The 26,947-nt window shown below is 40.7% G+C and overlaps 1 protein-coding gene across 25 annotated transcripts in view; it reads left to right on the forward strand.

The window, feature by feature from the left end:
- FRYL (FRY like transcription coactivator) overlaps nucleotides 1–19,903 on the forward strand; it is a 411,199-nt gene extending 391,296 nt beyond the window's left edge. For 19 of the 25 annotated variants that reach the window (XM_065598069.1, XM_065598065.1, XM_065598067.1 and 16 more), the window contains 5 exons: nucleotides 8,543–8,611; nucleotides 14,531–14,548; nucleotides 15,510–15,620; nucleotides 17,253–17,449; nucleotides 17,863–19,903. In XM_065598069.1, the coding sequence (XP_065454141.1) occupies nucleotides 8,543–8,611; nucleotides 14,531–14,548; nucleotides 15,510–15,620; nucleotides 17,253–17,449; nucleotides 17,863–18,121 (654 nt within the window). In that variant the 3' untranslated portion in view covers nucleotides 18,122–19,903. Of the gene's footprint in view, nucleotides 1–8,542; nucleotides 8,612–14,530; nucleotides 14,549–15,509; nucleotides 15,621–17,252; nucleotides 17,450–17,862 lie in introns of those variants that run through there. The other 6 variants (XM_042841874.2, XM_065598062.1, XM_065598063.1 and 3 more) reach the window with 2 other exon arrangements.
- Nucleotides 19,904–26,947: the final 7,044 nt, after the last annotated feature.

Raw genomic sequence — 26,947 nt, forward strand, 5'->3', positions numbered from 1 at the left:
TTTTATATTAATACCATGCACATAATGCCTTTTAACGTGGTGCATACTATGCCTAACATATATGTATTGGCTAACAAAAGCTAATGAGACATACAGGAAGTGATTGAAGAAATTTGGTTGGCTATATTCTAATAGGTAATAATTGTATAAAAGCAATCTGTGTGGTATATTAAACTACTAGCCTCTAGAATCAACCCCTAGAATTATGAGCCTAATTGTAAATCTGTTTTACAAACTTTATCCTGAAAAAGTGCATTGTATATGACATTTGTAATTGCACGTTAAAAATAGGAGTGTGAGCTGTAGCTGCATGGAACTCACACCCAGCACAGCTGAGGTGGGGAGACAAAGGTGTCTGTAAGCCAGCTTTCTTCTTCAAGGAGTGTCCCTGTGGGTGCTCCACGTTAGATGTTTTGGCGCTCTGCATTTGTAATCAGAGATTTGTAGTAGCAGTGCCCCGGTTGGCCATGCACGCATGGCAGCCATCTCACGCTGCTCCGAGCGGTTACCTAGCGTGTGCAGCCAACCGTCCCCCAGTTCCTTCTCTACCACCTTTGGCTTGAGTCGGAGCGACAGCAGTGCCTCTCTTACAGACCTCAGCAGTTTTCTGTTTTCCCAGACTTATTAGACTTTCATTTAATTATTTATCCTCTAGTTTATATTTTACTTAAAATCTTTCAAAAAAAAAAAATTTGTTAGCCGTTCCCCACCCTTACCTTCTAGGTGGGTCGCCGGCTTCGACAACAAGAACAGAGACCCAAATATGGACTTATTCTCCTTCTTTCTCAAAACAAGTACCCTCTCAGGGATGCCTTGCTCTCCTGGCTTTAAACGCTGCCTGACTTGCAGACTTTCGATTCCCGTAGTGGACGGCCAAGCACAGTGTGTCCGCTGCCTCGGTGAGACCCACATTACTCAGAAGTGTCCACACTGCAAAAAATTGTGTGCTAGGACAAGGAAGACTAGGGACCTCCAGTTGAAATTCCTCATGATGGAGAAATCCCTCAGACTAGCCTCTGACCCCGAGTCGAGAATGCCTCCAGGCCACCAGTCTCCGGCAGCAGCATCTAACGGGATCTACCTCAAAAACATCTGCTAAAGAGCCTGTTCCCAAAAAGGCTATTAAAAAGCGGTCTCACTCTTCCCCACAGTGAGATTCACCCAAAAGAAAGCAATCTCCCAGTGGAAAATCTGCCCTGGTACCAACGGCACTGAAAGCGTTGGACCGCAAGGCACCAGCAATGTCCAGTACCAAGACTTCTTAAGGGTCTAAGGACCCAGTGTGGGCAAGCTGTCATGGAGGTACGCGCCCTAAAACCAAATCTCCCAGGTCGGCACCAACGGAGCCAAAGAAAACCTCGGTACTGAGTAGTGCAATGGTGCCACTTGCTGTACCTACGCAATACAGTAAGCCATCAGTACTGATAGCTCTTACTGTGCTCCCATGCCACAGCATGCTGACGTCCCCATCACCGAGTCTCCCGGTACCGCAGCAATTTATGCGACAGGCAAACCTCATGATTACTTCAACGTCTGGCACACTCCTATTCGGTACCAACGGTACCCCAGCGAGACTGGGACCAAGCCTGGTGGCTACTCCCATTGGCTCGGCTACTCCCAACTCAAACGATGAGGAAGAAGAGGATGAGGCAGGGACCTGTACCCCTCGCCACTCCTCCCCTAAGCCAGGACCCTCTCAACATCACACATCTGCTGACATGTGATGCTGGCAGGCTCAACCGTGAGTGCCACCTCCCATGACTTTTCTACCCAACTGGGTATACTGGGATCTGTGGGCATTATATAGGGCTCAGAACCTCAGACCCCCTCCCATTCCACCAAGGTCTAGAGCAACACGATCCCCTTCACCACCTGCCCCAGCTCCCTCAGAAACGCAGGAGGAGGAGATAGAGGAACCCGAGCATACGCCCGAGGGAGTTACTCTGCCACCCACCCACATTTCATCTTCATTGCTGGATGAAACAATAATGCCATCCCCCACACACATTGGGATGATTTCATGTCCTTCCAGGACCTTTTCAAGAGGGTAGCTGAATCCCTAGACATTTCCTTAGCAGAGCTACCAGAAACCCAACACAAGCTTACAGACATCCTCCAGGTATCTCCATCAGCAAAAATTGCACTGCCTATCAATGCTGCCATAATGGACCCTGCAATAATAATCAGGCAGGCACCTGCCATACCCCCTGCCTTCTTGTAAGAGATCTGACAAGAAATGTTATGTGCCAGCTAAAGGGGCCGAGTTTCTGTTCACTCTCCCTACACCGAACTCGGTGGTCAAGGCTGTTAATCGAAGGGGAAAAGAGCACCAGTCTAGAACCAACCTTTACTATAAGGACTGGAAAAGACTAGACCAGTGGTTCTCAAACTTTTGTACTGGTGACCCCTTTCACATAGCAAGATTCTGAGTGCGACCCCCCCCCCTTATAAATTAAAAACACTTTTTTATATATTTAATACCATTATAAATGCTGGCGGCAAAGCGGGGTTTGGGGTAGAGGCTGACAACTCGCGACCCGCCATGTAATAACCTCACGACCCCCTGAGGAGTCCCGACCCCCAGTTTGAGAACCCCTGGGCTAGACCTGTTCGGGCAGAAAGCCTATTCCTCAGCCATGCTCCAATTTCGCATAGCTAATTATTCAGCCTTTCTAGCTAAATACATACACAACCTGTTCAATAAAAGTTGACATTTTAGAGAACATTTGCCTGATGACAAAAAGAACAATACAAGGCTAACGTCTCCAAAGGGTCTCTCATTGCCAAAACGGCCTTACAGGCCTCTCTTGACTCCATAGACATGGCAGCACGCTCCATTGCTACCTCTGTGGTCATGCATCAGGCATCCTGGCTTCACCTTTCCAGGTTCCCTAGGGAGGTCCAGGCCACAGTTGAGGATTTACCCTTTCAGGGTCATAAAATTTGCAGAAAACACAGATGTGTCTTTACATACTCTGAAGGACTCCAGGGCCACCTTAAAATCCCTGCGTATCTATGTACCTGTGAACAAAAAGAAACGGCAGATTTTACAAACAGCGATTCCGAACTGCCCCATACATCCAGCCACAAAGACAGTGTGACCAATGCTGTAAACAGAGACAGACAAGATGCAGGCAGAACCAAGATCGGCCGTTCATGTCTCAACCATCTACTTTCAGACAATCATTTTGAAGATTTGGTCGAGGGCATGAGACCCCCACATTCTTTGATCCTGGAACTAGGATCTCCAGCCCATTTTGGAGACCATCTGTCACCATACTACCCAGTATGGAACACGGTCACTACAGACAGATGGGTTTTTCTAAATTATCCAGAACGGTTACTCCATCCCCTTCATCTCTATTCCACCTACACAACCCCCCTTACCCGTCCCTCTTCAGGGACCCCCTAACAAGCCCATGTAACAACAGGAAATAAACCACTTTCTCCAATTAGGGGCCTTAGAACCAGTACCAGATCAATACAGGGGGAGAGGGTTTTATTCCCATTATTTTCTCACTCAGAAAAAGACCGGTGGATGGAGACCCATCCTGGATTTAGGACTACTCAACAAATTTGTGAAAAAGCAACGTTTCAAAATGGTGATTCTTTCCACGATAATTCCGGCATTAGAGAAAGGAGACTGGCTCTAGGCCCTCGACCTACAAACGCTTACTTTCATGTTACCATTCACCCAGCACATAGACGATTCCTGCAATTCACCCTGGGACACCAACATTTCCAATACAGAGTGCTCCCCTTCGGCCTGTCAACCACCCTAAGGGTCTTTTCCAAGGTCCTCACGGTCATTGCAGCTCACCTCAGAAAACTGTGGGGTGATGATTTTTCCATACCTAGATGACTGTCTTTTAAGGGCACCGACACAATGTGCAGCACTAAATGCCACACAAACCATGGTAATCCTCTTTAAAGATCTCGGACCACAGATAAAAGTGCAGAAGTCCACCATGGTTCCTGTCCAACAACTGGAATTTATAGGAACCTCCCTTGATTGCTTCACCACAACAGCGGGGTTACCCGAACAGTGCTTCCTCACCTTAACCAGTTTGATTACAATGATGACGGACAGTCCACAAACGTCCGCCAGAATGCGCTTACAACTTTTGGGGCACATGACTGAAACGACACTTGTCGTAAAGCCTGCCAGGCTACACATGAGATGCTTAAAGGCCTGGTTTTACACCATCTACATACCACACAAACATTCTCTCAACAGACATCTCATTATGCCCTGCAGGGTAAAGGACTTGCTCACATGGTGGACACAGGCACAGAACGTCTGCTCAGGTGTCTCCTTCCAACAGAAAACTCCTACTAGAACGATCATTATGGACATGTCCCTCATGGGATGGGGAGCTATTTACATAACAACACCATCCAGAGTCACTGGTCTCCAGTAGAATCCAACCTACACATAAACATACTAGAACTAAGGCGTGTCAGAAATGCATGAGAGCACTTCCTTCCCTTGATCCAAAACACAACTGTCAAGATCCTTACGGACAATATCGCATGCATATTCTATATAAACCACCAAGGGGGAGTGCGTTCATACCTTCTGTGCACAGAGGCAATAGCCTCTGGAACTGGTGCATCACCAACAACATAGACATTTCGGCATCTTACCTGCCAGGATGTCAGAACACGACAGCGGACCAACTGAGTAGAGACTTCTCACAAACCCACAAATGGGAGCTGGATAATGCAACTCTCACAGCCATATTCAATCTCTGGGGTTCCCCATTATAGATCTGTTCACAACTCAGAACACAAAGTATCCTCAATACTGCTCCCGAGTCGGACTGGGATGCTACGCCTTGGGCAACACTCTCCTAATAAAGTGGGAAACACCACTATTGTATGCATTCCTGCCGATCCCACTCCTGAGTCAGGTCATTCACAAGATCAAGCCAGACAAATCCAGGATAATTCTCATCGCACCCACGTGGCCCGGACAACCCTGGTTCCCATACCTGGGACAGATGGCAGTGAAGCCACCTCAAATCCTTCCAATAATACCTCACCTTCTGATGCAGGACTCAGGACGCGTCAATCACCCCAACCTATCCCTTCTCCATCTCAAGGCCTGTTTACTCCATGGCTAACAGGGATTTACAAAGACTATTCTGAGGAAGTGAAAGATGTCCTACTGAACAGTTGAAGACTAACCACACGAAAAATATACATACAGCAGTGGACCCGATTCTGCATTTGGTGCCAGGACAACCATATTTCTCCATGGTCAGCCCCACTACCCAGGATACTGGACTAGATACAGGACCTTAAGAAATCGGGGTTATCTAACAGCTCCCTCAGGGTACCCCAGGCCGCCATCACTTCATTCCACAACAAGGTGGACGGAGTCACTATCTTTGCTCACCCAACTACTAAATGCTTCCTAAAGGGCATAGAAAACACTTACCCACCCTAAAAGACCTTGCCCCTACATGGGATCTTTCTTAACCTTATTCTCCGCAGTCTCATGGGGAAACCGTTTGAACTCCTAGCAACTTGTTCTCTGTTACACTTATCCATGAAGGTGGCCTTCCTCATTGCCATCATGTCAGCAAGACGGGTTCGGGAATTAGGTGCCCTAATGGCACAGCCACCTTATGCCACGTTTTTCAAAGATAAAGTGATCTTACGGCCGCATCCCAAATTTATACCCAAGGTGGCCTCCCCATTTCACCTAAATCAACCCATATACTTACCTGCATTTTTTCCAAAACCGCATGCCGACCTCAGGGAGGCATCACTTCACACGCTAGATGTTTGCAGAGTGCTAGCTTTCTACCTAGAAAGGACAAAAACATTCAGGAAGTCATCTAGACTATTTCTCTCTATAACAGAATGTTCCAAGGGTCAAACTATTTGAAAACTGAGATTGTCTAAATGGATATCAAGCTGTATCCATTTGTGTTACCAAAACAACAATCTACCAGCTCCACCGGGAGTTTGCAGTCACTTGACCAGAACGTTATCAATATCGGTGGCCTTTCTCAATAATGTACCCATCACGGACATTTGCAAAGCAGCATTTGCCCATAGTTTTACTAAATATTACACGTTAGAACAGCAGTCAGCTGCAGACACTCAGTTTGGAGTCAGTGCTATCTGTGGTCACTGAACCAACTCTGAAGCCTCTCCCCTCCACTGGAGGGCACTATTCAACAGTCACCTAAAGTGGAGCACCCACGGGGACACTCCTCGAAGAAGAAGAGAAGGTTACTTCCCTTGTGCAGTAACTAAGGTTCTTCGAGATGGTTGTCCCTGTGGGTGCTCCACTACCCCACCTCATCCTCTCTGCTTCAGAGTTTCACGTTGATTCTCTGGGATGGAAAAGGACCTGGGGGACGGTTGCCTGTGCACAGTAGGTAAGTGCTCGGAGCGAGATGGCACTGCTACTACAAATCTCTGATTACAAACACCTAACATGGAGCACCCACAGGGACAACGATCTTGAAGAACCTCAGTTACTGCACAAGGTGAGTAACCTTCTCTTTTTGCTTCCACTGATCCTGGTATTAGCTGGGAGCCAAACCACCTACCAGTGCAAGTCAGAACATCCACGGGCTTCTGTAACTTACACTAGCAAGAATGGTCCCTAGCATGCCCCTTTACAGCACACACATAAAGGAAGCAAGTGACAAAAAGCCAATGTCCCTTTTGTACTGCTAAGCCAATGGGTCTGGGCCAAGATCTTTCATGTCCAATTTTGCTCTTCTGAACTACTGTTCTGTTCCCTTGTACTAAGGCTTTCATTGTGCTCATATCTGTATAACAGAGTAAAACCATTGAATCAAAGGAGAATATAAGAAAATAGAGCACTTCATATATCATGTAAATATTGCAGGAATCTCTAATATTTAAAAAAATTGTTTTTCTCCTTAAGATTTCAAAAATGTCAAATGTGTAAGAAGACATCAGACAGAGTGTGAAAAGTAGATATTAGGTTCCCAATTTCTGATGTCATTTGTTCTGATGCAAACTATATCATTATTATTGATAGATGCTGTCAGATAAAAAGAAAAACAAGATTTAAAATGTACAGTGGGATCCATGTCACTAATTGAAACTGACACCACAGTGTTTAGAGAATTCCACTTCTCCTCCTGATAAGCACACAGGCCTAGTTAATTCACTAAGTAGCCTTTATTAAATTAAGCAGATGGGAAATCACATTTTTCTTTTCCCTTTCTTGCATCAGACAAAGGTTAGGAAAAGGTCACTAAAATTTCCAATAAGATTCATGATATACAGCACACATTCTGCTAAATTACTTCCATGGATTGTGTAGAGCCTGTTCTGTGTTACAGGGGATAATTTTCACTTTATCTCAGCATGGTGCATTGCTATTCCAGTAATATTCTACTTCAGCTTTATTGATATTATTTGTGTTACAGTAGTGCCCAAAATGTGCTTGATGCTGTGTAGGCTAAAATGATGCACTATACAGCAAGTGTTAGCTTGTTTTTGTGTATGTTTTATATTAACTTTTTACATCCTACAAGATAATGATTGTCTTTTACACAAAACATTCATTGAAATCAATAGAATACATTTGTTGTACATGTGGCTATACAGGAGAATTATATTTTCTGATCATACTCTTTCCCAATAAATGTAACAGGTTTTATCCTTTCATTTATCTAAACCAGGGGTAGGCAACCTATGGCACGCGTGCCAAAGGCGACACGCAAGCTGATTTTCAGTGGCACTCACACTGCCCGGGTCCTGGCCACCGCTCTGGGGGGCTCTGCATTTTAATTTAATTTTAAATGAAGCTTCTTAAACATTTTAAAAACCTTATTTACTTTACATACAACAATAGTTTCGTTATATATTATAGACTTATAGAAAGAGATCTTCTAAAAACATTAAATTGTATTACTGGCACGCGAAACCTTAAATTAGAGTGAATAAATGAAGACTCGGCACACCACTTCTGAAAGGTTGCTGACCCCTGATCTAAAATGAATCAACATTTTACTCAGTGTTCTTTAGACACACATCTTTTTAGCCATTAAAGATATTGAGGAATAATATAATGAATCTTTCCGAAAGCAAGTTGAATGGAAATTATTTTAGCATATATAATTAAGGAATTTTCTATTTCCTCCACCACCTGCCATCCATCCCCAATCACCAAATTTAATGAAAGCATTAGAAGTAGCATGTACTCCACAGTATGGGATAATGAAGCTTGTGTGAAATTTCCAGTGGAAGGAACAGGGTAACTGCTACATTGCATTTTTTCTTAGCAGAACAAAGAGTGGCATTCATTGGTAAGGTCAGTGCTGGTAAGAAATTAAGTGCCAAGCAGCAAGCATCTGAAAGACAGTTTTAACTAGAATTAAACAAAATGAGAATATAAAAATGTATGAATTAAATAATTTCACTGATGATGATCTGGGCGGTATGAAAGGTATTCATAGCAATACAGGTCTTTTGTATTTTTATCACAGCCTTTGGTTTGCTCTGTGTTGCAGAGTAGTTTTAATTATTTATATTTATTTTGTAGTGGCTATACGATTGCAAAAGGACATTTGGTGCCGATGATGGCATACACAGAACCAATACAGATGCTCAGGTAGGTATCTGTCTCTGGTGGATCCTTTTTATATAGTTTATTAAAGTAAAAAACTTGTGTTCTGCACAAAAGTCCTTTTTTGATCTTCTCAAAGATTAAAGAATGTTGGTAAAGCTTTTCATTTCAGTTATCAAACCATCTTTTGGAAACTTGGATTCTTATGAAGTATTGGCCTAATAATAAAGGGCTGTCTTTTATGAAAGTGAGCATCCAGTCTCAGTTCAGGGCTTAATAACATTGAGTTAGATAAGCAGGGTAGATACTATCTGTGTACCAAAGCAAGTCTGCCTTTTATGCAGCTGTTTCTAGAAGAAAAAGGATTAGTATTCTGTTTCTGTGCTTGTCAGATAGATAGATTGTCTGACCAAAAAGCGGTACTGAATCTAATATAATTAGTACTATATACATATGTATAACCTGTCTGGAACAATATTTTGCTTTATTGTTGTGTTTTATTCTTACAAGAGCAGCATGACCGAAACTTTGTCAAATGTTATTTTGCTAATTACTATCTAGTATGAAACAACCCATTGTTATTAGTTGAATGTTGTACTTATTTGAAAAAAATGTGCATGAATACATTGCATGAGGATCACCCGTGTCTTTAACACTACTAATTGTTGTAATGGGTGTAATAGCCTTGTCTACTTGAGACAAGGTTTGTTTCTTAAACAATATATGCATAATATTCTCACTAAATGTACTGTAAAATGGCAGGGGGAGGGAAATCCAAGCACATACATTGTTTTGCTACTGTTGGGTACATGGGTTTGATTCTGCCTTCTAGGATCCTGTAATAAAAATCATGTTTCAGAGGGGTAGCCGTGTTAGTCTGTATCAGTAAAAACAACGAGGAGTCCTTGTGGCACCTTTTAGAGACTAACAAATTTATTTGGGCATAAGCTTTTGTGGGCTAGAACCCACTTCATCAGATGAAAGACATATCTAGAATAGATTTGTTTAAAAACACTTTCATAGGCAGATTTGGCAGGGAATGTAAAAAGGAAGAACATGCTTCCCCCCACCTTTGGGTAATTCAGAATACATATGCAAAAACTAGTTGGGCTATGCCTATGCTATGAGCTAGGGGTGTGATTTCCCTGTTCATGTGTACATACTTGCGCTAGCTCTCCTCAAGCTTGTGTGAGTATAAATAGCAGTGTAGCTTCAGGAGCATAGATAGCAGCAGCAGAAGCACAGCTTAGATGAGTACCTACCCACTGGTTTAGACAAATTCAAACTCGGCACCCCTAAGCGATGCGTCTGCTGCTGTTACCTGTGCTACTGTAACTACACTGCTGTTTATACTCATGCTAGCTCAAAGAGGGCTAGTGCAAGTATGTGTTTGCGGGGAATCACAACCCTAGCTCACAGTGTAGAAATAGCTATAGACTTTGACCCTGCCAAGTCTTATGAATCACACATAATTATGTATATGTATCTTGAAAAATCAATGTGTAGAGAATCAGTTTTTCCAATATCTGAAGTGAGGGGCATTATATGTCAGAGGACAGGCCTAAGCCATAAGAATTATTGGATGGCTATATTCTGAACCCAAGTCAGGGGAAAGGGGTAGGGTTGCCAGGTGTCTGGATTTCGCCCAGAACACCCGGTCGAAAAGGGACCCTGGCGGCTCTGGTCAAGCACCGCTGACAGGGCCATTAAAAGTCCAGTTGGTGCGGGGCTGGCAGGCTCCCTACCTGGCTCCGTGCAGCTCTGGTGAAGCTGCCGTCATGTCCCTCTGAATCTTAGGCATAGGTGCGGCCACGGGGGCTCTGCGCACTGCCCCCATCACAAGAGCTGGTTCCGCAGCCCCTATTGGCTGGGAACCTAAGGGCCGGAGGGACATGCTGACAGCTTCCTGGGAGCCACCTCAGGGAAGCACCGCCCAGATCCCATACCCAGAGCCCCTTCCCGCATCCCTTCCCCAGCCCTGAGCTCCCTCCCACACCTGAACTAACACCCCTTCCTGCACCCCAACCCCCAGGCCCAGACATGAGCTCCCTCCTGCAGTCTGAACCCCTCAGCTCCAGCCCAAGCCCCCTCCTGCACCCCAAACCCGCCCACCCCAGAGTCCTCACCCCTTCCACACCCCAACCCCTGTCCCACTCCCCGAATCCCTCATTTCTGACCCCACCTCAGAACCTGCACACCCAGCCAAAGCCCTTACCCCATCATGCACCCCAACCCCCTGCCCTAGCCCAGTGAAAATGAGTGAGTGAGTGAGAGTGGGGGAGAGCGAGCGACGGAGGGAAGGGGGATGTAATGAGTGGGAACAGGGCCTCGGGGAAGGGGCAGGGCCTGAGGGCAGGGGCTAGGCAAGGGTATTTGGTTTTGTGTGATTAGAAAGTTGGCAACTCTGGAAATGAGAAGCATTTTCTTCCTTTTAGTCGACTAAAATCTGTTTATAAGAATGTGATTTTTTTTAAACAAAATCCATACAGTAGCATTGTTTGTGATGATATACTTATGTCTGTCATTAATTTTTATTTAAAAGAAATCCTATTTTCAGCAGTAAAAATTCCCACTTTGCACACACAGTTTCAGCGGAATTTTCTCTCCATTTTTCACAAAATTCTATTTGGACCTATTTAAACTATACAAGTCTCTTTTAAAAAAAAATCCCAATTCAGATGGTTTTGGTTATGTTTTTAGATTAAAACAATATTGGAGCAGGAGATAATTATGTATAGTTGTGTTAAGAATTTTGAAAAACAATTTAAAATGGCCAATATTTTTAACTCAGAAAAATGGCTAAGCACACAAGCTAAATACTGTTCACAAGGATTTTAATGCATATTAAAAATTGTTTACACCTTAATATCTTGCTTGACATGTGTTCCATTGTATAATAAACATATGTGGGCATGCACACTTTCCCTATACAGTGTCCTAAAGATTTATTACATACTTTACCTATGTAATAATGAAATAGTACTCTGTATTTATATATCATCTTACATTTTCAAAATGCTTTATAAACACTAATTAACACTCCCAATATACTCATGAGGGCAGTGAGTATCAGTATTTCTGCTTTACAGATGGAGAAATGGAGGGAGGGCCAAATTCAGTCCTTCTATAGGTGCTGGAAATAGGGGTGCTGGGGATGTTGTCGCACCCACTGGCTTGAAGTGGTTTCCATGATATGGGTTTACAGTTTGGTTCAATGGCTCTCAGCATCCCCACTATACAAATTATTCCAGCATACCGGTTTACTTCAAACCTGTACAGACATGTTAGAATCAGTGAAAGGGTACACAGGATTCAAGAAAGGCAGAGTTTTTCCAAAAAGGTTAAAAATTAGATTGCCAAAGGGGCTCAAGGGAGTTGGATGCCCAGCTCACATTGACCTTCAGTAGAAGTTGGGCACACAGCCTAGATGGCTTGCCTGAGCCCACACATTGAGTTAATGGCAAAGCTGCCTCCTAGTAATATGACCCTTTCACTGATCATACATTTATTTAAAATTTTAAAAAATTAAAAATATATAGTACCTGTTCACTCGCACAAAGGCAGGAAAGTGCAGTTAAGGTGTTTTCAAAAAATACACCTTTTACAGACATTTAGAAGTGACTTGAAGGAACTATTGTAGATTACTGAATGTGGTACTTGTTTCAGAAATCCTTGTAAGTGGAATGGAATATTAATAGATTATTAAAGTAATCAACTAATGTACTGAGCATTAAAATGCTGCTATGATCAGAAAAATGGCACCTCATTCAACAGATATGCTTAGTTCATTGACATAAATAAGATTTTCCTACTACTTTTTAGCACTGATGTCAATACAGCTAGGGCGCAAAGAGCTGAATTCTCTTCTGGCACATGCATCATCAACAGAATTGTTGATTAAATCCAGTTACAGAATCTTTACTAGTAGTGGTGACAAGTGAGCCAGAAAGAAAGCATCCCGACTGTTAGAAGATCCCAGTCTGAGTTTGCAGGAATGGCAGTTAGAAAATTATGTTATCATCTGTAAACTGAGTAAATTTAATGTAAAAGTAATGGGGAGAGAATAAATATAAAACCACACAATACCATTTTTCGGAATAGAACTTCACTTCAACTTTTAGAATAGCTCTGTTTTATGCTTACATTCCCTGTAGAAATCCATGTCTCTTTTTTTTTTCATTTTTGGTTTATAATAGAAGTAATAGACTCTCCCTGGCATGTACTGGGACTTAATAACTGGCTGAAGTTTATGAAATTAGCTCTTCTCTGCTGGTCAGTAAGAGTATGTCTATGCACCAAAAAAAAAAAAAAAAGTACAGCAGCAAGTCAGAGTGCAGGTCAATTGACTCAGGCTCCTGAGGCTCCCTCTGCAAGGCTAAAAATAGAGTGTAAATGTTCGGCTCAAGCTGAAGCCTGAGCTCTGAAACTCAGCAAGGGTGGAAGTCTCAGAGCCCAGGCTCCAGCCTGAATGTCTACACTGTTAGTTCCACAGCACTTGCCCCGTGACTGAGAATCACTGCCACGGGACTGGTTTTTTTGCTGTGTAGACGTACCCTAAGGGCTTTGATGCTATACTTATTGAAGTCAATAGCAAAACTCCCATTGATTTTAATGGTTCAGGATCAGGGTCTAATCTCCTGAAATTGCATTGTGCCCAATAGTTGCTGCTTGCCTAATTACTGCACTATTTAGATGTTAGTGAGTACAAACTACAGAATTAAAAAATAGGCATTGTATATATTCTGTGTATTTACATAATACTAAAGCATAAATTGCTCCTTTGTGGAAGAGTCACTTTGATTGCATCATCTCTCATATGCTTATTATTTATGTATGTATTAAAGTGCCACCAATGTGCTTGGCACTGTACAAAACACAAAAGTAAAGACCTTCCCTGCCCCAAAGAACTTACACTCAAAGGCCTGGTGTACACTGGTGGCGGCACGTAGGATATGTGTAGTTACACGCCACAGTGAAAAGCAGGCTGTTTCCATCCTGCCATGTGTAGCTACTGGGAGTGTTTCCCTGCTGCAGGGAGATTCCAGAGCCTTTCCCAAGTGCCTCCCCCCACCAGAGCTTTTCCCTGTGGCAGGGAAAGGCTTTGGCAGCAGGAAGGCAGTGGGACGTTACACTACTAAAGACAGCAGTGTAGATGGGGAAGACAATGAGTATGAAGAGAGCTGTGTAGGATATGTACTCTAAGGTTCTGGTGTGTCTTTAGTCTGCTCACCAAAGTAGTGCCTCAGTGTCTACACTGTTATTTATACCCATGCTGGGGTGCGTGCAGTGTGTATGTACTCTACTTGCTACTGTAAGTGTAGACATAGCCAAAAAAGGCTTTCCTAACATTTCCCACACACACACATTCTTCTTCTAAAATACCATATGCACAATCCTAGAGGGAAATTAGACTGTGAAAATCTTGCATTGAAGTATTGTAAAGGTCTTAAAAAATCTTTGTTTTTGAGTTTTTAATTGAGTTGACTCAAAATCCAGATTGACATAACACCCTAAATTCATGGGAAAAGTGATTTGTGTGGGGGAGGTTCATTTTTGTTTTTTTCCCCTATGTTCAAATATGATGGCATGGATTAAGGAAAACGGATTGTACAGATAATAAACCCTAATTGTTCTTCTTTCTGATGGTTTATATAAATATTTACACATATATAACTCCAGACCCCTCCTGTAGCAGTATTGTAGTTGAAGTATATTTTTGTTAATGGGTAGGACAGCAAGAAAAAAAGTTACTCTTTGTCAGTTATATCAGCGAGTGTTTAGTAATTTCACTTGGAATTCAGCCTGATATTTTTCCCACTCAATGAATCTTTTGAGAATGGTCGATATATTTCTTCCTCCAGTTTACCTGGGACATCTATGACCCTAATTAAAATAATTTCCTACACTAATTCTTGATCTTTTTCTTCCTTTGTATTTTTGTGACCCGCTCATCTTCTTGCTTAGCAAATGGAAATTCTAGCAGTAAGTGATGGTTCTTGATTTATTGAATACTTAACCATGTCAGTCAACAAACTGGTCTCCATCTGTCTCTTCTCCATTTGTGGGATAGTAATGTCTCATTATAGACTATTATAAAAGTACTGCACGGTTCAATTTTGTATAGTCCTAACCCATGAACTAGTGATCCTTTGTAGATAATATGATCCTGTAGTTAATACAAGTTAATAGTAGATGACTCCATTAGCAGTAGCTTCTCTGTCTAAATCTAAAGCAATATTAACATTGCCTCCTCGTTGACTAGTGTTTTAGATAAAAATATGCAAACAAAGCAGTGCATAAATTAATATTGCTGCTCCATTCCAATAAGAATTTACCATCTGATATTTCTTGAAATAAAATCATAGCAAGCTTTCATAAGGAAACATTATTCTTATGTCTAAGAATTTAATTAGTTTCCTCTTGCTCTATCATGCAATTGTAACCTTAAGTCTAGGGTTAATAGCATACTTACCTGTTTATAATTAACATTGGGAAAAGAGGCCATACTCATAAATCACAATTGTTTGTTTGGTATCAGATCTACTGTTTAAACTGACAAAACAGCCAAAAGAAATAAAAGCAATCTATGTATTTCCTGCTGGAGCATGACATTTGGAAATGTCATTTGAATCCTTTTTTTTCTTGTTGGAAATGTGATTGCCCTTCTTAAAAGATAAACTTTTAACCTGCAAGAGCAATACTACTTTCTTTCTAATTACCAATCTAGTCCTGAATGCAGCTTTCATCTGCTTTCATCAGCTTCTCACTACATTAGCTTGTAAATCTTCTTGACATTTCCTTTTCTGCAGTAAGCAAATAAATATTTTTAATATTGTAAATTCTGTGCTGGACAAACTGGCTATGATTTATTGTCTGATTGTGTCATGTGTTAGTAGATTAGCACTCCCTGAATTTAAGATAATGTTGCTGTTTACATTTGTAGGAGCTGGAGTTGTGTCGGAGGTTATACAAGTTGCATTTCCAGTTGCTGCTTCTGTTCCAAGCCTATTGCAAACTTATCAGCAAAGTAGATACAATCAAAAAAGAGGCAGAGGTAAAGGAAATATTATTATTTAGCTACCTGTTATTGGTGTTCAAAAACAATACCCATTAAAAATTATCAGCAGGTCATCTCTTTTGAAAATGGAAATGTGTATACCAGCTGTTTTGTAGCCAAGAGATAAAAGGTTTAATTAGAACTTGCAATTATTTTCTCAGTCATCGATTTATATCTGTGTTGATCCTTGGACTACTTGAAAGCTCTTTAATACACAGTAATGCAGGGAGCCCAATGATCTTTAAAAAATCAAGGATTTAAAATGTTCTTTGTCACTGTTGGTGTATAACAATTAAACTATAAATGAGGTACGTTAACTCCAATCAAGAAGATTCTGTTATGAAGACCCTTTCTGCCTCCACTGAGTCTTCTCATCTGTACATAGTTGTATAATCAGTTTGCGATTAGTGTTACAGCTTTAAAGCCATATTCAAGTTTCAGGTGAATATAACCGATCTCTGCATATCTATACAAAAAGCTGGTAGTATGTCTTCAGCACAACTAAAAATCAGGGAGAAGGCGTGTCAGGTTGGAAACACAACAAAGAGGCACCCAACATTAGTGACATTTCTAAAAAAAAAAGCTAATAGAGGTTTTTACAACAGAATGTTAATTAAAAGAGCCTGTAGAGCCATACAAAACTGCTGAGTTGAAAGGGCAGCTGGGCACTTAATGAAGAGGAAGCAATTTTAAGCTGTCACTCAAATGGTGTGCATTGGCTAGCCTACTTGAGCTAGCTTGAATCCAACTACCACAGGTAACAATAACAGTGAAGACAGCACAAGATGGACTTTGGTGCAGTTAGTACAAGCTCAGCACAGATCCTGGGTACATACTCAGCTCACTAGCCTGCTCTGAAGCCCATGCTATGCTGTCTTCAGTGCTCCTTTTACCCTCGCTAGGTGACTCAAGCTAGCTCAGATACGCTAGGCTGTGCACAACTTTTGCCCTTTTTCTCCTCAAGCCTCTCCTACAGTCCTTATCAGTTACACACACACCTCCCTCCCCCGTAATGGGCACCTGGATATTTTCATTCTTCAGATCCCAGTATGCACATTTGTTGATAACATTGGGTAATGTTGATGAAAGGATGTGTCTCCTAGTCAGCCAGGTGCTGTGACAACTGGGCATGCATATTTATCCCCCTTGGCTGCCCAGCGCTGCAGTATGTGCACTGGCTGGACCACACTATAGTGTTTGGTCACCACTGCTATATACGTGTACTGAACTTTTTCTTTATTTATAATAGAATCATTTCAATTTTTTTTATTCTTCCAAAAGAGGCTACTTCTTTATGTTGATTTGATACATGGCTACAGGTGAAAGGGTTCATGGCCCACCAATTACAGTGTGAGTGTGAGGTAAGAATTCCTGCAAGGAATTCTAAAGAACTGACTAAGGATAGACTATGTGAAAGACCAAATGCTCATTACAAGTACTTGACTCATGTAATCATCCATATGCATGAGTGTTTGGGCCAAGTGGCCACATTGGTGCCCTTGTCTGTGTCCCCACCTCATGCACAGTTCTGGGGGAGGGAAAGTGCACATCCCTATCTTCCTGCAACACTTAATTTGGCTGAAAAGAGTTTTTGATACAGAAAGGCTCAACTCTCCATATTTCTTTTAGGTTATAAACATGTCAGAAGAACTTGCCCTGCTGGAGAGCTGTCTGAAAGAGGCTGAATCTGCCTCAGAGAGTGGTATTGAAGAAATTGAAATATCAGAGGCTTCCCAAGCTAGCACAGAAACTGCCATTCATTCTCTCATTGAAACCTTGAGAAGCAAGGAGTTTATATCAGCTGTAGCACAGGTCAAAGCTTTCAGGTAAAATGCAAAATGATTTAAATTATTATGCTTTTAGAGCAGCACTCAGTTTCCTAATGGACATTTTTAATTTAAACATAGGCTTGATTCCAATTTTTTTTTTAACTCTTGCTAGATGTCCTTGTTGAAAAGGACAAACCTGACTGTGTTTTTCTCTTGTGCATTTTCACCATTTAACGAGTAGGTCTGATTTTTAAGAACTGTATCCTTTGAAAAATAAACTTAATGTATATTATTCTGTAAGAAAATGACATCCCGTTAATAAGTATAGGAATAGCACCTTAGAACGAACTCTCTCTTCTCACATTCTTGTCCTATATAACACACCTATTCTTTAAAACAAAAATGAAAGTCATGTTGACTAATTGCTTTTTCTTTTGAAAGAAAATATTAAATATTTTATATGTTCACAGGTCTATTTGGCCCAATGACATATTTGGCAGTTCTGAAGATGACCCAGTCCAAACGCTGTTGCATATATATTTTCGTCATCAGACGTTGGGCCAGACTGGTAGCTTTGCAGTAGTAGGCTCTAACCAAGACATGTCAGAAGCCAGTTCAAAACTGATGGAACTTAATCTAGAAATTCGAGAGTCTCTACGCATGGTTCAGTCCTATCAGCTTCTAGCAAAAGCCAAACCTGTAGGAAATATGGTGAGCACTGGATTCTGAACAGCTTTTCATTTAGCTAAGCTAAGGATGCCTCAGAACATTATCAAGCACCTTTCAAAAAAAAAAAAAAAACTGATGGCCAATACAAAATTTTAACATAGCACGAAATTTCATCAAAAAACAAAGATCTAAAAACCAATGGAGTTAACATCTTACTGACTGCTGTTTCTACACACAACAGTTGTGTGGGCGGTAGTGATTTTTTTATTATATAGATATAAACTACATTAAAGGAAAAGGGCTAAAAGCAATGCATATACATGCATTATTTTCTGTAGAAACAGAATTGTAAGTGCTGTTGCAGTAATGGCCTCCAGATGGTGAGACAAGTAAAGCAGGTGGGATGAGGCTAAAATCAAGGCTGATTTATTTTGGCTGAAGACCTGCAAGATTTCCTGGTTTTACAACAGTAAATGTAATCATCAACTAATGCCTAATGACACACTGTGCAATGTCATGAAGAATGTGCAGTCATACATGAGCAGAAAAAGGACTTGTAAAGACTTTGCAAAAACCATTGATGTCTCAATGTTTTGTTTTGCTTTTCGTTTTGTCTGTAATGAGGAATTATGTGTGAGAGTTGAAATGTATGGATATGCGACTGTTGCATTTTGAAGGTATGGATGTTTGTTGATAAGGTCTCAGAGCATGCCTAAAAGAGCAATGCAAGATTATTTTTGGAGAAATTTTATTTTATTAGCTCTAATCCTCATAGTGTGTAAATGTTAGGACATTTAATAATATTTTAAACTGGGATTCCCCAGTGTTTCTAAAAGAAATAATATATCTGTTAACTTTATTGGAATGCTGCTCAGTTCTCTGATCAGTGCTTATGTTACAAATATTGATAACTAACCAAAAAGTAGCTGCCTGCAGAGACTTTAAAATGTATATTAAAGATATATGCTGCCCATCAGCAATTCTCATTAGAAGAAAGTTAACTTATTTTATTCTGTATATATTCTAGAAACTATAGTGCAAAACCAGTATTTTTCTTGTACATTCATGCAATGCACTGTTATATGAGAATAGATGTACAAAGCTAATGGGGGGGGAAGGGGAACAGTGGCTATTGGTGGTAGAATACATGACTTGCAGTCGGTGTAGTCTGCTGAGTTTAAGAAGAGGTGCGGATGCATTTACACGTATCTTCAGAACTCATGTTACACCTCAGGAATTGGGACTACAGAAAAAAAAAGGAAGAAGAAAACTATCAAAACCTGCAATATACTGATAGTTCATAGTCATTGTTCACTGTAGCATAAAATGAACTGGATTCTGTTGAAAATCATTTTGTAAAAAATGTGAATGTAGTCCCATGATTCCTGCAATTTGAAAGGAACACCCAGTATTTTTATATGCATCTCTCTTACCCACTGTGATTTTTTTTTTTTTAAACTGGGCTCTGTAATTCTAGAGTTTAGAATGTACAAATAAAATTCTTAGCTTTGCCTTTTCTTGGGGAAGTGGACCCCACTAGAAATGTAATTATGCTGAAATGCATTAATTGAAGGCACTGTGCACACTGTTGGACTGCTGACAGTAGTTGTTACCTTAACAAGCTCTGTAACTGGTCAAAGCACATTCATAATCACTGTATTTTTTGACCTGATAAAATTGAATTATTTTGATGTTTCTGTGGTACTGTAGATGGTGTTCTTAATTATTTAATAAGTATTTAGTGGGGATATGTAGTTTTATTTAGTGGCGCATTACACTTTTATTTACATCATCTTTTACCAGCCCCCCTTTTTTTTTGTAAAATAAAAACATTGTACCTGTCATCGTGTGTATTTTGTGCAAGCTAGAAGGATAATAGTGTCATTTTTAGAAGTTTGTAAACATTGAAGTGGAAATATTTCTTAGCAGTTAACATAGTATACAATTTCAGCAATGAATTGGCAAATAGATTTGTGTTTTCTCATTGGGCCTATCTACACTACAGCCTTTTAGTGTGCATCAGATTGTAATAGGGCTTATACTGCACATGCCTCACATCCACTTATGAATTCTAGTGCACAATTCCTAACCAGTAATGTGTACAGTTTTTAGAACTTCCTGTTCTTGTAATTATCAGACTAAACTGGGTCCTAGCAATATTCTCTTATTTTATAGCTTAGCCTTATCTGGCTGTTTCCCAATCCACCTTTCTCCACAGCCTCTGAAGGAACTACATCTTAAAATGCACTACACACTGTCTTCCTAGCACTCTTTTCTCCCACAGCAGCCATCCATGCAGCCACATAAATTGGCATACCACTTCCTTGTGGAGTGTACTTTATTTTGTTAACAGGAACAAGCATTTACACATCCACTTCTTATAACTAGCTGGATTCTTGTGCTAGCTGCTATCCTAGCTGATTAAGTACCTGATTTGATACTGGGGGTCAATGACCTGTTTACTAAAGAAGGTTAAGGTTTAGCCAAGTGAAATCATGAGATTTGCTGAATATGCTGTGGCCTGGAGTGTCAACTAATGCAAATGGGGGAAGGGGGGGGAAGAGAAGAGAGGAGAGAAGGGAAGAGAGAAAGCAATGAAGGATCACTCTGAGAAGAGTGCAACCAGGCAGCCAACAACTAACCCCAAAATAACTTGTACTTTCTTTGAAGAACTGGCCCAGATTTTTAGCAACAAACCAAGATCTATCCTACTTCATGTACTCAAGAGCTTTGTGGCAGTCCCTGCAACTCCATCTGAAGTTAACAATCCAGTGTCCACAACAGGTACCGTGTGCTATGAGAACGGGAGTTTGCATTGGGCATAGGCCTGAGATAGGGACAGGAAGTTCTTGCATTTGACATGAATCAGAACTGCCTACTAAATGTTTAAAACATACTAGAATGTGAAACTATAGAGGATGGACAGCCCACAGGATTAACTTATTACTGCCCTTATCAAAAGCACCCAATCCTCCAATTGCCAAGAGTGCTAGAAGAAATAGTAACCAGGGAGGGTGGAAACCAGATGTTATCCCCACCCTACTGCTCCCTATTTATAGCATTTACCTGACTACTACCAGCCACTGTAGTGAAGCAACATCCAGCCAGCCCACTTCTCAAACTATGTTAAGAGCCAGTCTCTTTGCTCATCAATGATGCAGTACCTGAAGTGATGTAGGATGATATAGCAGAAGCAGCTGTTTTCAAAAGCAGAGTGATGACAACTGCAGCTCTATGCCTTCCTCATGGCAATTGTTTAATTTTTATGTAATGAAATTATGAATTGTATACAGGTAAATTTTGAAGTCTCTGTATATAAAGTATCCCTTCAGAGAAGAAAATTAGAAGCAGCACACATCTTTCTGTGCCTTACAGTTCTAGGATTGTCACAGAACTTGATCATTCTGAGGTCCATAACACTAATCTACACTACTGCATCTTTAACAACAAGGTAGTCTTACAAAGATCTGATTCTTAGGTAACTGGGGGAAAATGTACTTTTTCCATATCCCACAGGCCATAGTCTTCCCCTTCTGATCAAGTCTACTGTTCCAGGACGGAAAAGTTTTCCGATGCACTATTCATTGTCCCCAGAGCAATGAAGATATACCTCAAACACATGGATTGCTTCAGAAAAATCAGCACACTTATTTTTCCATCCAAAATGTCTCAAACAAGACAACTTATCCATAGCCAGATGGATAAGATGGTGTTAGAAATGCATACACTGTATTGGGTGTGCAGGTTCCAAGGTTCATTTAATGCAGTCCAATGTATCTCTTTGGTCTGAAGGAGCATCAGTCACCTTAAAAGAAATCAAGAAGTTGTCTATATTGTCCTTTTAATACTGTCATTAAGTTGCCCAAGATTGGCTTGTTCTCCTCTGGAGAGGTCTCCTGTGGGAGAAAGGTGTTTTATTTAGTAGTCTCTAAAGAAAATGTTATTTCCACAGTCCCTGTCAGGAAAAATGTGGGCAATTTCTCTCTGATCTCTCTTCATGCTATTTTCCATAGTGCTCTCCATCTTAGATACGCACGGTCAGGAGCCAGAAGGGAAAATTTGTTAGCTGATCATTTCCTTTCTAGAATGGAACTTTTCCCTCAGTCTAACACATCCTTTCTGATATGTCAAACAATTCTTTACTCATACAAAATACAGATTCCAAGGCCAGAAGGGACCACTGTGATCATCTTGTCCAACCTCTTGTTGGAAACAGGCCCTAGAACTTCACCCAAATAATTCGTAGAAAATATCTTCTAGAAAAAACATCTGATCTGGATTTAAAAATTGGCAGTGAGGGAGACTCCACCAAGACCCTTGGTAAATTTTCTAGTGGTTAATTACCCTCACTGTCAAATTTGCTTTATTTCCATTTTTAATTTGTCTCGCTCCAATTTTCAGTCATGGGATCATTTTATCCCTTTCTCTGATAGACTGAAGAGTGCCTTAATAAATATTTGTTCCTTATGTGGATACTTAAACTGTAGTCAAATCACCCTTTAGTCTCAAAGAAAGAGACCACCACCACCACCAGGTATGTTTTCTAATCCTTTAACCACTCTCATGCCTCTTCTCTGAACCCTCTCCACTTTATCAACATTCTTGAATTGTGGGAACTAGAAGTGGATACAGTCTTCCAAAAGTAGACTCATCTATCTACTCCTACTCGAGATACCTGTTTAGGCATCCCAGGAACATGTTGCTCTTTTGGCCACAGCATCACATTGGAAGCTCATGGTCAGGTGATGTTCCTGAGAAATGGTAAACTGGAAAAAGATTCATGGGTTGTGGAGGATAGAGTTCCCCTGCCTGCAAGCATGACCTACATTCTTTGTTCCTAGAGGTATACATTTAACCATATTAATGCACAGTTGTGCTGTTTACCAAGTGATCAAGATTGCTCTGAATCCATGATCTTTTGTTATTTACCACTGCCCCATTTTGTGGGTCATTTGTATACTTTGTGGTTTCTTACACATCATTGATTAGAAATCATTAGAATGCAAGGCCCCAGGATCAATCTTGGAAACACTCACTTGATGACAATTCCCCATTTGTTTTACATTGAGACCACTCATACATTAAATGGATTTAAAAACTGGGTGTCATGTTAACTTTATATCTTTCTAGTATTTTAATCAGTGTCATGTCATACAAACTCAAACACCTTAAAGGTTAAGTATATTACATTTATAAGTATTGATAAAGGTAATAGTGTAATCTCATAAGAAAAGTTGGAAGAGATCTATTTTCCCATAAACCCATGTTGATTTGCATTAAATTATGTAACCCTCCTGTAATTCCTTATTGATAGAGTCCCATATCAGCTGCTCCATTGTCTTACCTGGGATCAATGTTGAGCTGACAGGTCTATAACTACATGGGTCAAAATTGTAATTATGTACATGGGTATGAGTTGAAGGAGTTAGTAATAAGTATTTCTAAAGGTTTGGCCATATCTATTTGATGGAAACGTGGACTACCTCTCCAATCTGTGCAGAGAAGGCACAGCCCATTAATGGATTGGGGAAAAGAAGTTTTCCCTCATTCCACATATTGATGTGATTAAGCCAAATTCTAATATACAGCAGACTCCCTAGCAAACATATTTAAAGAGACTCATCTTTTCACACTGGCACTCTACAACCCTCATTTTAGACATAAGTGGCCAGTAGTCAGTGTCTCAGATCATTTGTAGGAAGAGGAGAAAAAACAAAAGAAAAAAAACCAGACGGGGTGGAGGAGGGGGGAAGAAAGAGAGAGAGAGAGAGAGAGAACACAAACCTAGGAGGAAAATCTCAGGACAGTTAACATGAGGAAAGACAGGGACAAGCATGTCCTTCCAAGAATTTGAAATAGCATTGGGAAGGGAAGAGTAGGAGAGATGGAGGGAAAAGACAAAAGGGCACCAAAACCAGAGTAAAAGGGAAATAAGGCAGCAGAAAAAGCAGTAGCTTGACAACCACATGTAAGCTTGCTGCCATGCTGGAGGCATGGTCGTTTGTCCTTGCATACCAACACCACTACTGCTGCATTCTCCCCCAATACAGCAACTCACATCTTTCCATCGAGTCTTCCCCTTGAGTTATGGCCTCTCCATCAGTGGATACCCAGAGATGCAAGCCAACACACTATTCACATGCATAAGCAGTCCATCTGTATTCTACATTTACACTTCATGTCACATCTGGACTTTCAGGTTTTGAAAGGGAAGGGGATTTACATTTTTTCTGTGCTGTTTGGTTCAGTTCATAGTCTAACAATTACAATTTGTTAAACTGGTAGGCGGGAAGATGAGCAATAACTTTAACGGGTAATGGAAAGGGATATAGACAAATGACAGAAAATTGCTTAAGGGAGAATAGATAAATTATATCATTTCCCTACAATTTTAAGCTATCCCCTGCATTTATTGAATATGAACTGGACAAAGGACAAGTCACTCTTCCTCTTTCCTATTACCAAAATATTGGTACTATGTATCCCTTATCTGGGATATGTTTAGCATACTAGCTGCTATTGCATCATACTTCCTCACTGGGAGTCTTAAGTGGACTAAAGCAACCACATTTCTCCTGCACCCAAATTCTGAGCTAGAATTTCCATCACTTTCACAGAAGTTACCCAAAAAAACAAGTCAACTTGGAGGTCTATTAAAGGTTACCTGTTGAGCTTGACATCTCCACCTCCTTCAGTCTCCAAGAACATGCTCCCAGAGCAGTCTGATCCTTTTCAAATCCTTGCTGGTGAAGCAGTAGAGTGATCAGGAAGGGTAAGCTAGATCCCCAGCTGGCAGAGCAATCTTACTGAATTCCTCCTTGTATGGCAAACAAAGTATCCTCTCCCCTCCTACAGGGTCCAGTTCTTGAAAAGTTCTAGCCTTATTTACCTTAGGTGTTGCGATTCAGCTCTCTTCTAGGAGTGTTTCTAACCACACCAAGTAGTAGGATGTGAGGGATGGATAGGTACACTTCCAATACTGCATCTATGAGTCTTGGACCAATAGTAGTCAACCTTCACAAAGCTTTAGTAATTGTTAGCCAGAGTGACTGATGCTCTGACAAGATAAGCTTCAACCACCTCCACCCCCCCCCCAAAAAAGGGACTTGATCAGCCATTCCTTATCTCCACTAATCTAATAGTATCAAACATCAAGCCCCAAGCATAGAGCTGGGGCTTCAGCTCCATCCATCCCATCAGAGGAATCAATTTGGCAATGTATAGGTCTATGAACCTCAACGTGTCATTTTTCAGATACCACTTTAGATTGCCCCAGAATTAGGATTGCTGAGCTGTTTGGTTTTTGTGCATTAGGACCCAGCAAAATAATTCAACATCCTAAATTTATAAGTAGGTCTCCACATTCAAAAATGGCTCTAGTGTTCTGTGATAGACTCCAGGACCAAATATTAATCCCAGAACTCAAATGTGGAAAATACCCCACATACTCAGCACAAGCAGTAAAGTTGCCTACATTTCCAAACACATTGTTGGACAGAAATGGATAATAGGAAGAGGCAAAACAAACTATATTTATGCTGGGAACAAATCTGTGCTAAAACACTGAATCTTGGTCACTGCAACTAGGTCAGAAGGGCATTTAAAAGCTAGTTGGTCACCACTGTGATTCTAGCTGTAGCATTTAACTGCATACCTAGAAACAAGTTTGTGAAGGGGAAGAAGAGGGATGTAGAAGGTCATCCTACAAGCTGCAGAATACAAACTGATGAAGAATGTACTGCAAACAAAATAGCAAGGAGGAGTAATGTATACACATTACATCATTTGAAATTAGAAAATCCATGTCCTGTTTTACAAACTGATTATCCTTACTTTAGTTAAAGGTTGAGTCTACCCAACTGCTTTACATAGTATTATATGGCAAACATTTTAAAAGGTTCCCATTAATAGATGTAGATTAGAATTCTGTACATAACTAAATGCAGCAATTCTTATCTCCAAGAATACCTTTACTGTAAGGAAAAAAACTGGTTTCCATTCTTATGTAGTGTGCCCTTTCCCATCTTCACTGGGGAAGGGAGAGAAGAGAGTGGCAGATCTAATGGACTTTTAGTCAAGTATGAAGCACTTTATAGTAACTGCCTGCAGAAGGCCCTACATTACTAGATAGACATACTAAGTTTAATTAATAAAAGACCTTATTTAAGAAAGATTATGTTCTGTCTTTCCAAAAAAAAGTGCTTTTTAAAAAAATATTGGGAGTTTTTTTAATATATAAGAAAGTCTTCAGTATACAGTAGCACTGTTGCCTAGGAATCTGACCCCAAGCTTGATGAACAGTGGAAGGGGGCAGTGGAGAAAACACTATAGTTTTCATCCAGTTGCTTATAAGCTACATTCCATACATCAAACTAATTAGAGGTAATTATAGAGAGTAGTCTTTTAAGTAGGATGCAACATTTGATAAGAAATTGATGTTTACTACTAATAAAGGAGTACCTTTCCCAATAAGTGCTGCTTCCTACAGAGGGTCCACATAGCTTACAGCAGCAGTGACTTCAGGCCAGTACTGTGCTATTGTGGGATTGGGAGACAGCAATTCCCTGGTTCTGCTTACTCATACTGTGGTTCCAGTTCATGTCTGTGCCACAAATCCTCTCATATACCTTAAGGACTTTCTTCAGTTAGAGAAGGGGAGGATCACATGCAAGCAGGCAGAAACCAAGCACTGTGGATATGTGATAGGTACAGGCAGAGTTTAAAGGCACCTCCAGAAGTTACAGACAGCCCTATCTTGTGTTTTCCATCTTAGGATAGTGGCTGTGGGTCAGTAAGGAAGATGTTTAAAATTATGCAACAGTTTCCTTTTATAACAACTTCCTTCTGAAATTGCTACATAATACCACCCTTCCTCATGCTAATAGT

This window comes from Chrysemys picta, chromosome 5, assembly GCF_011386835.1.
Source record: "Chrysemys picta bellii isolate R12L10 chromosome 5, ASM1138683v2, whole genome shotgun sequence".
In the NCBI taxonomy this organism is placed as follows: Eukaryota; Metazoa; Chordata; order Testudines; family Emydidae; genus Chrysemys; species Chrysemys picta.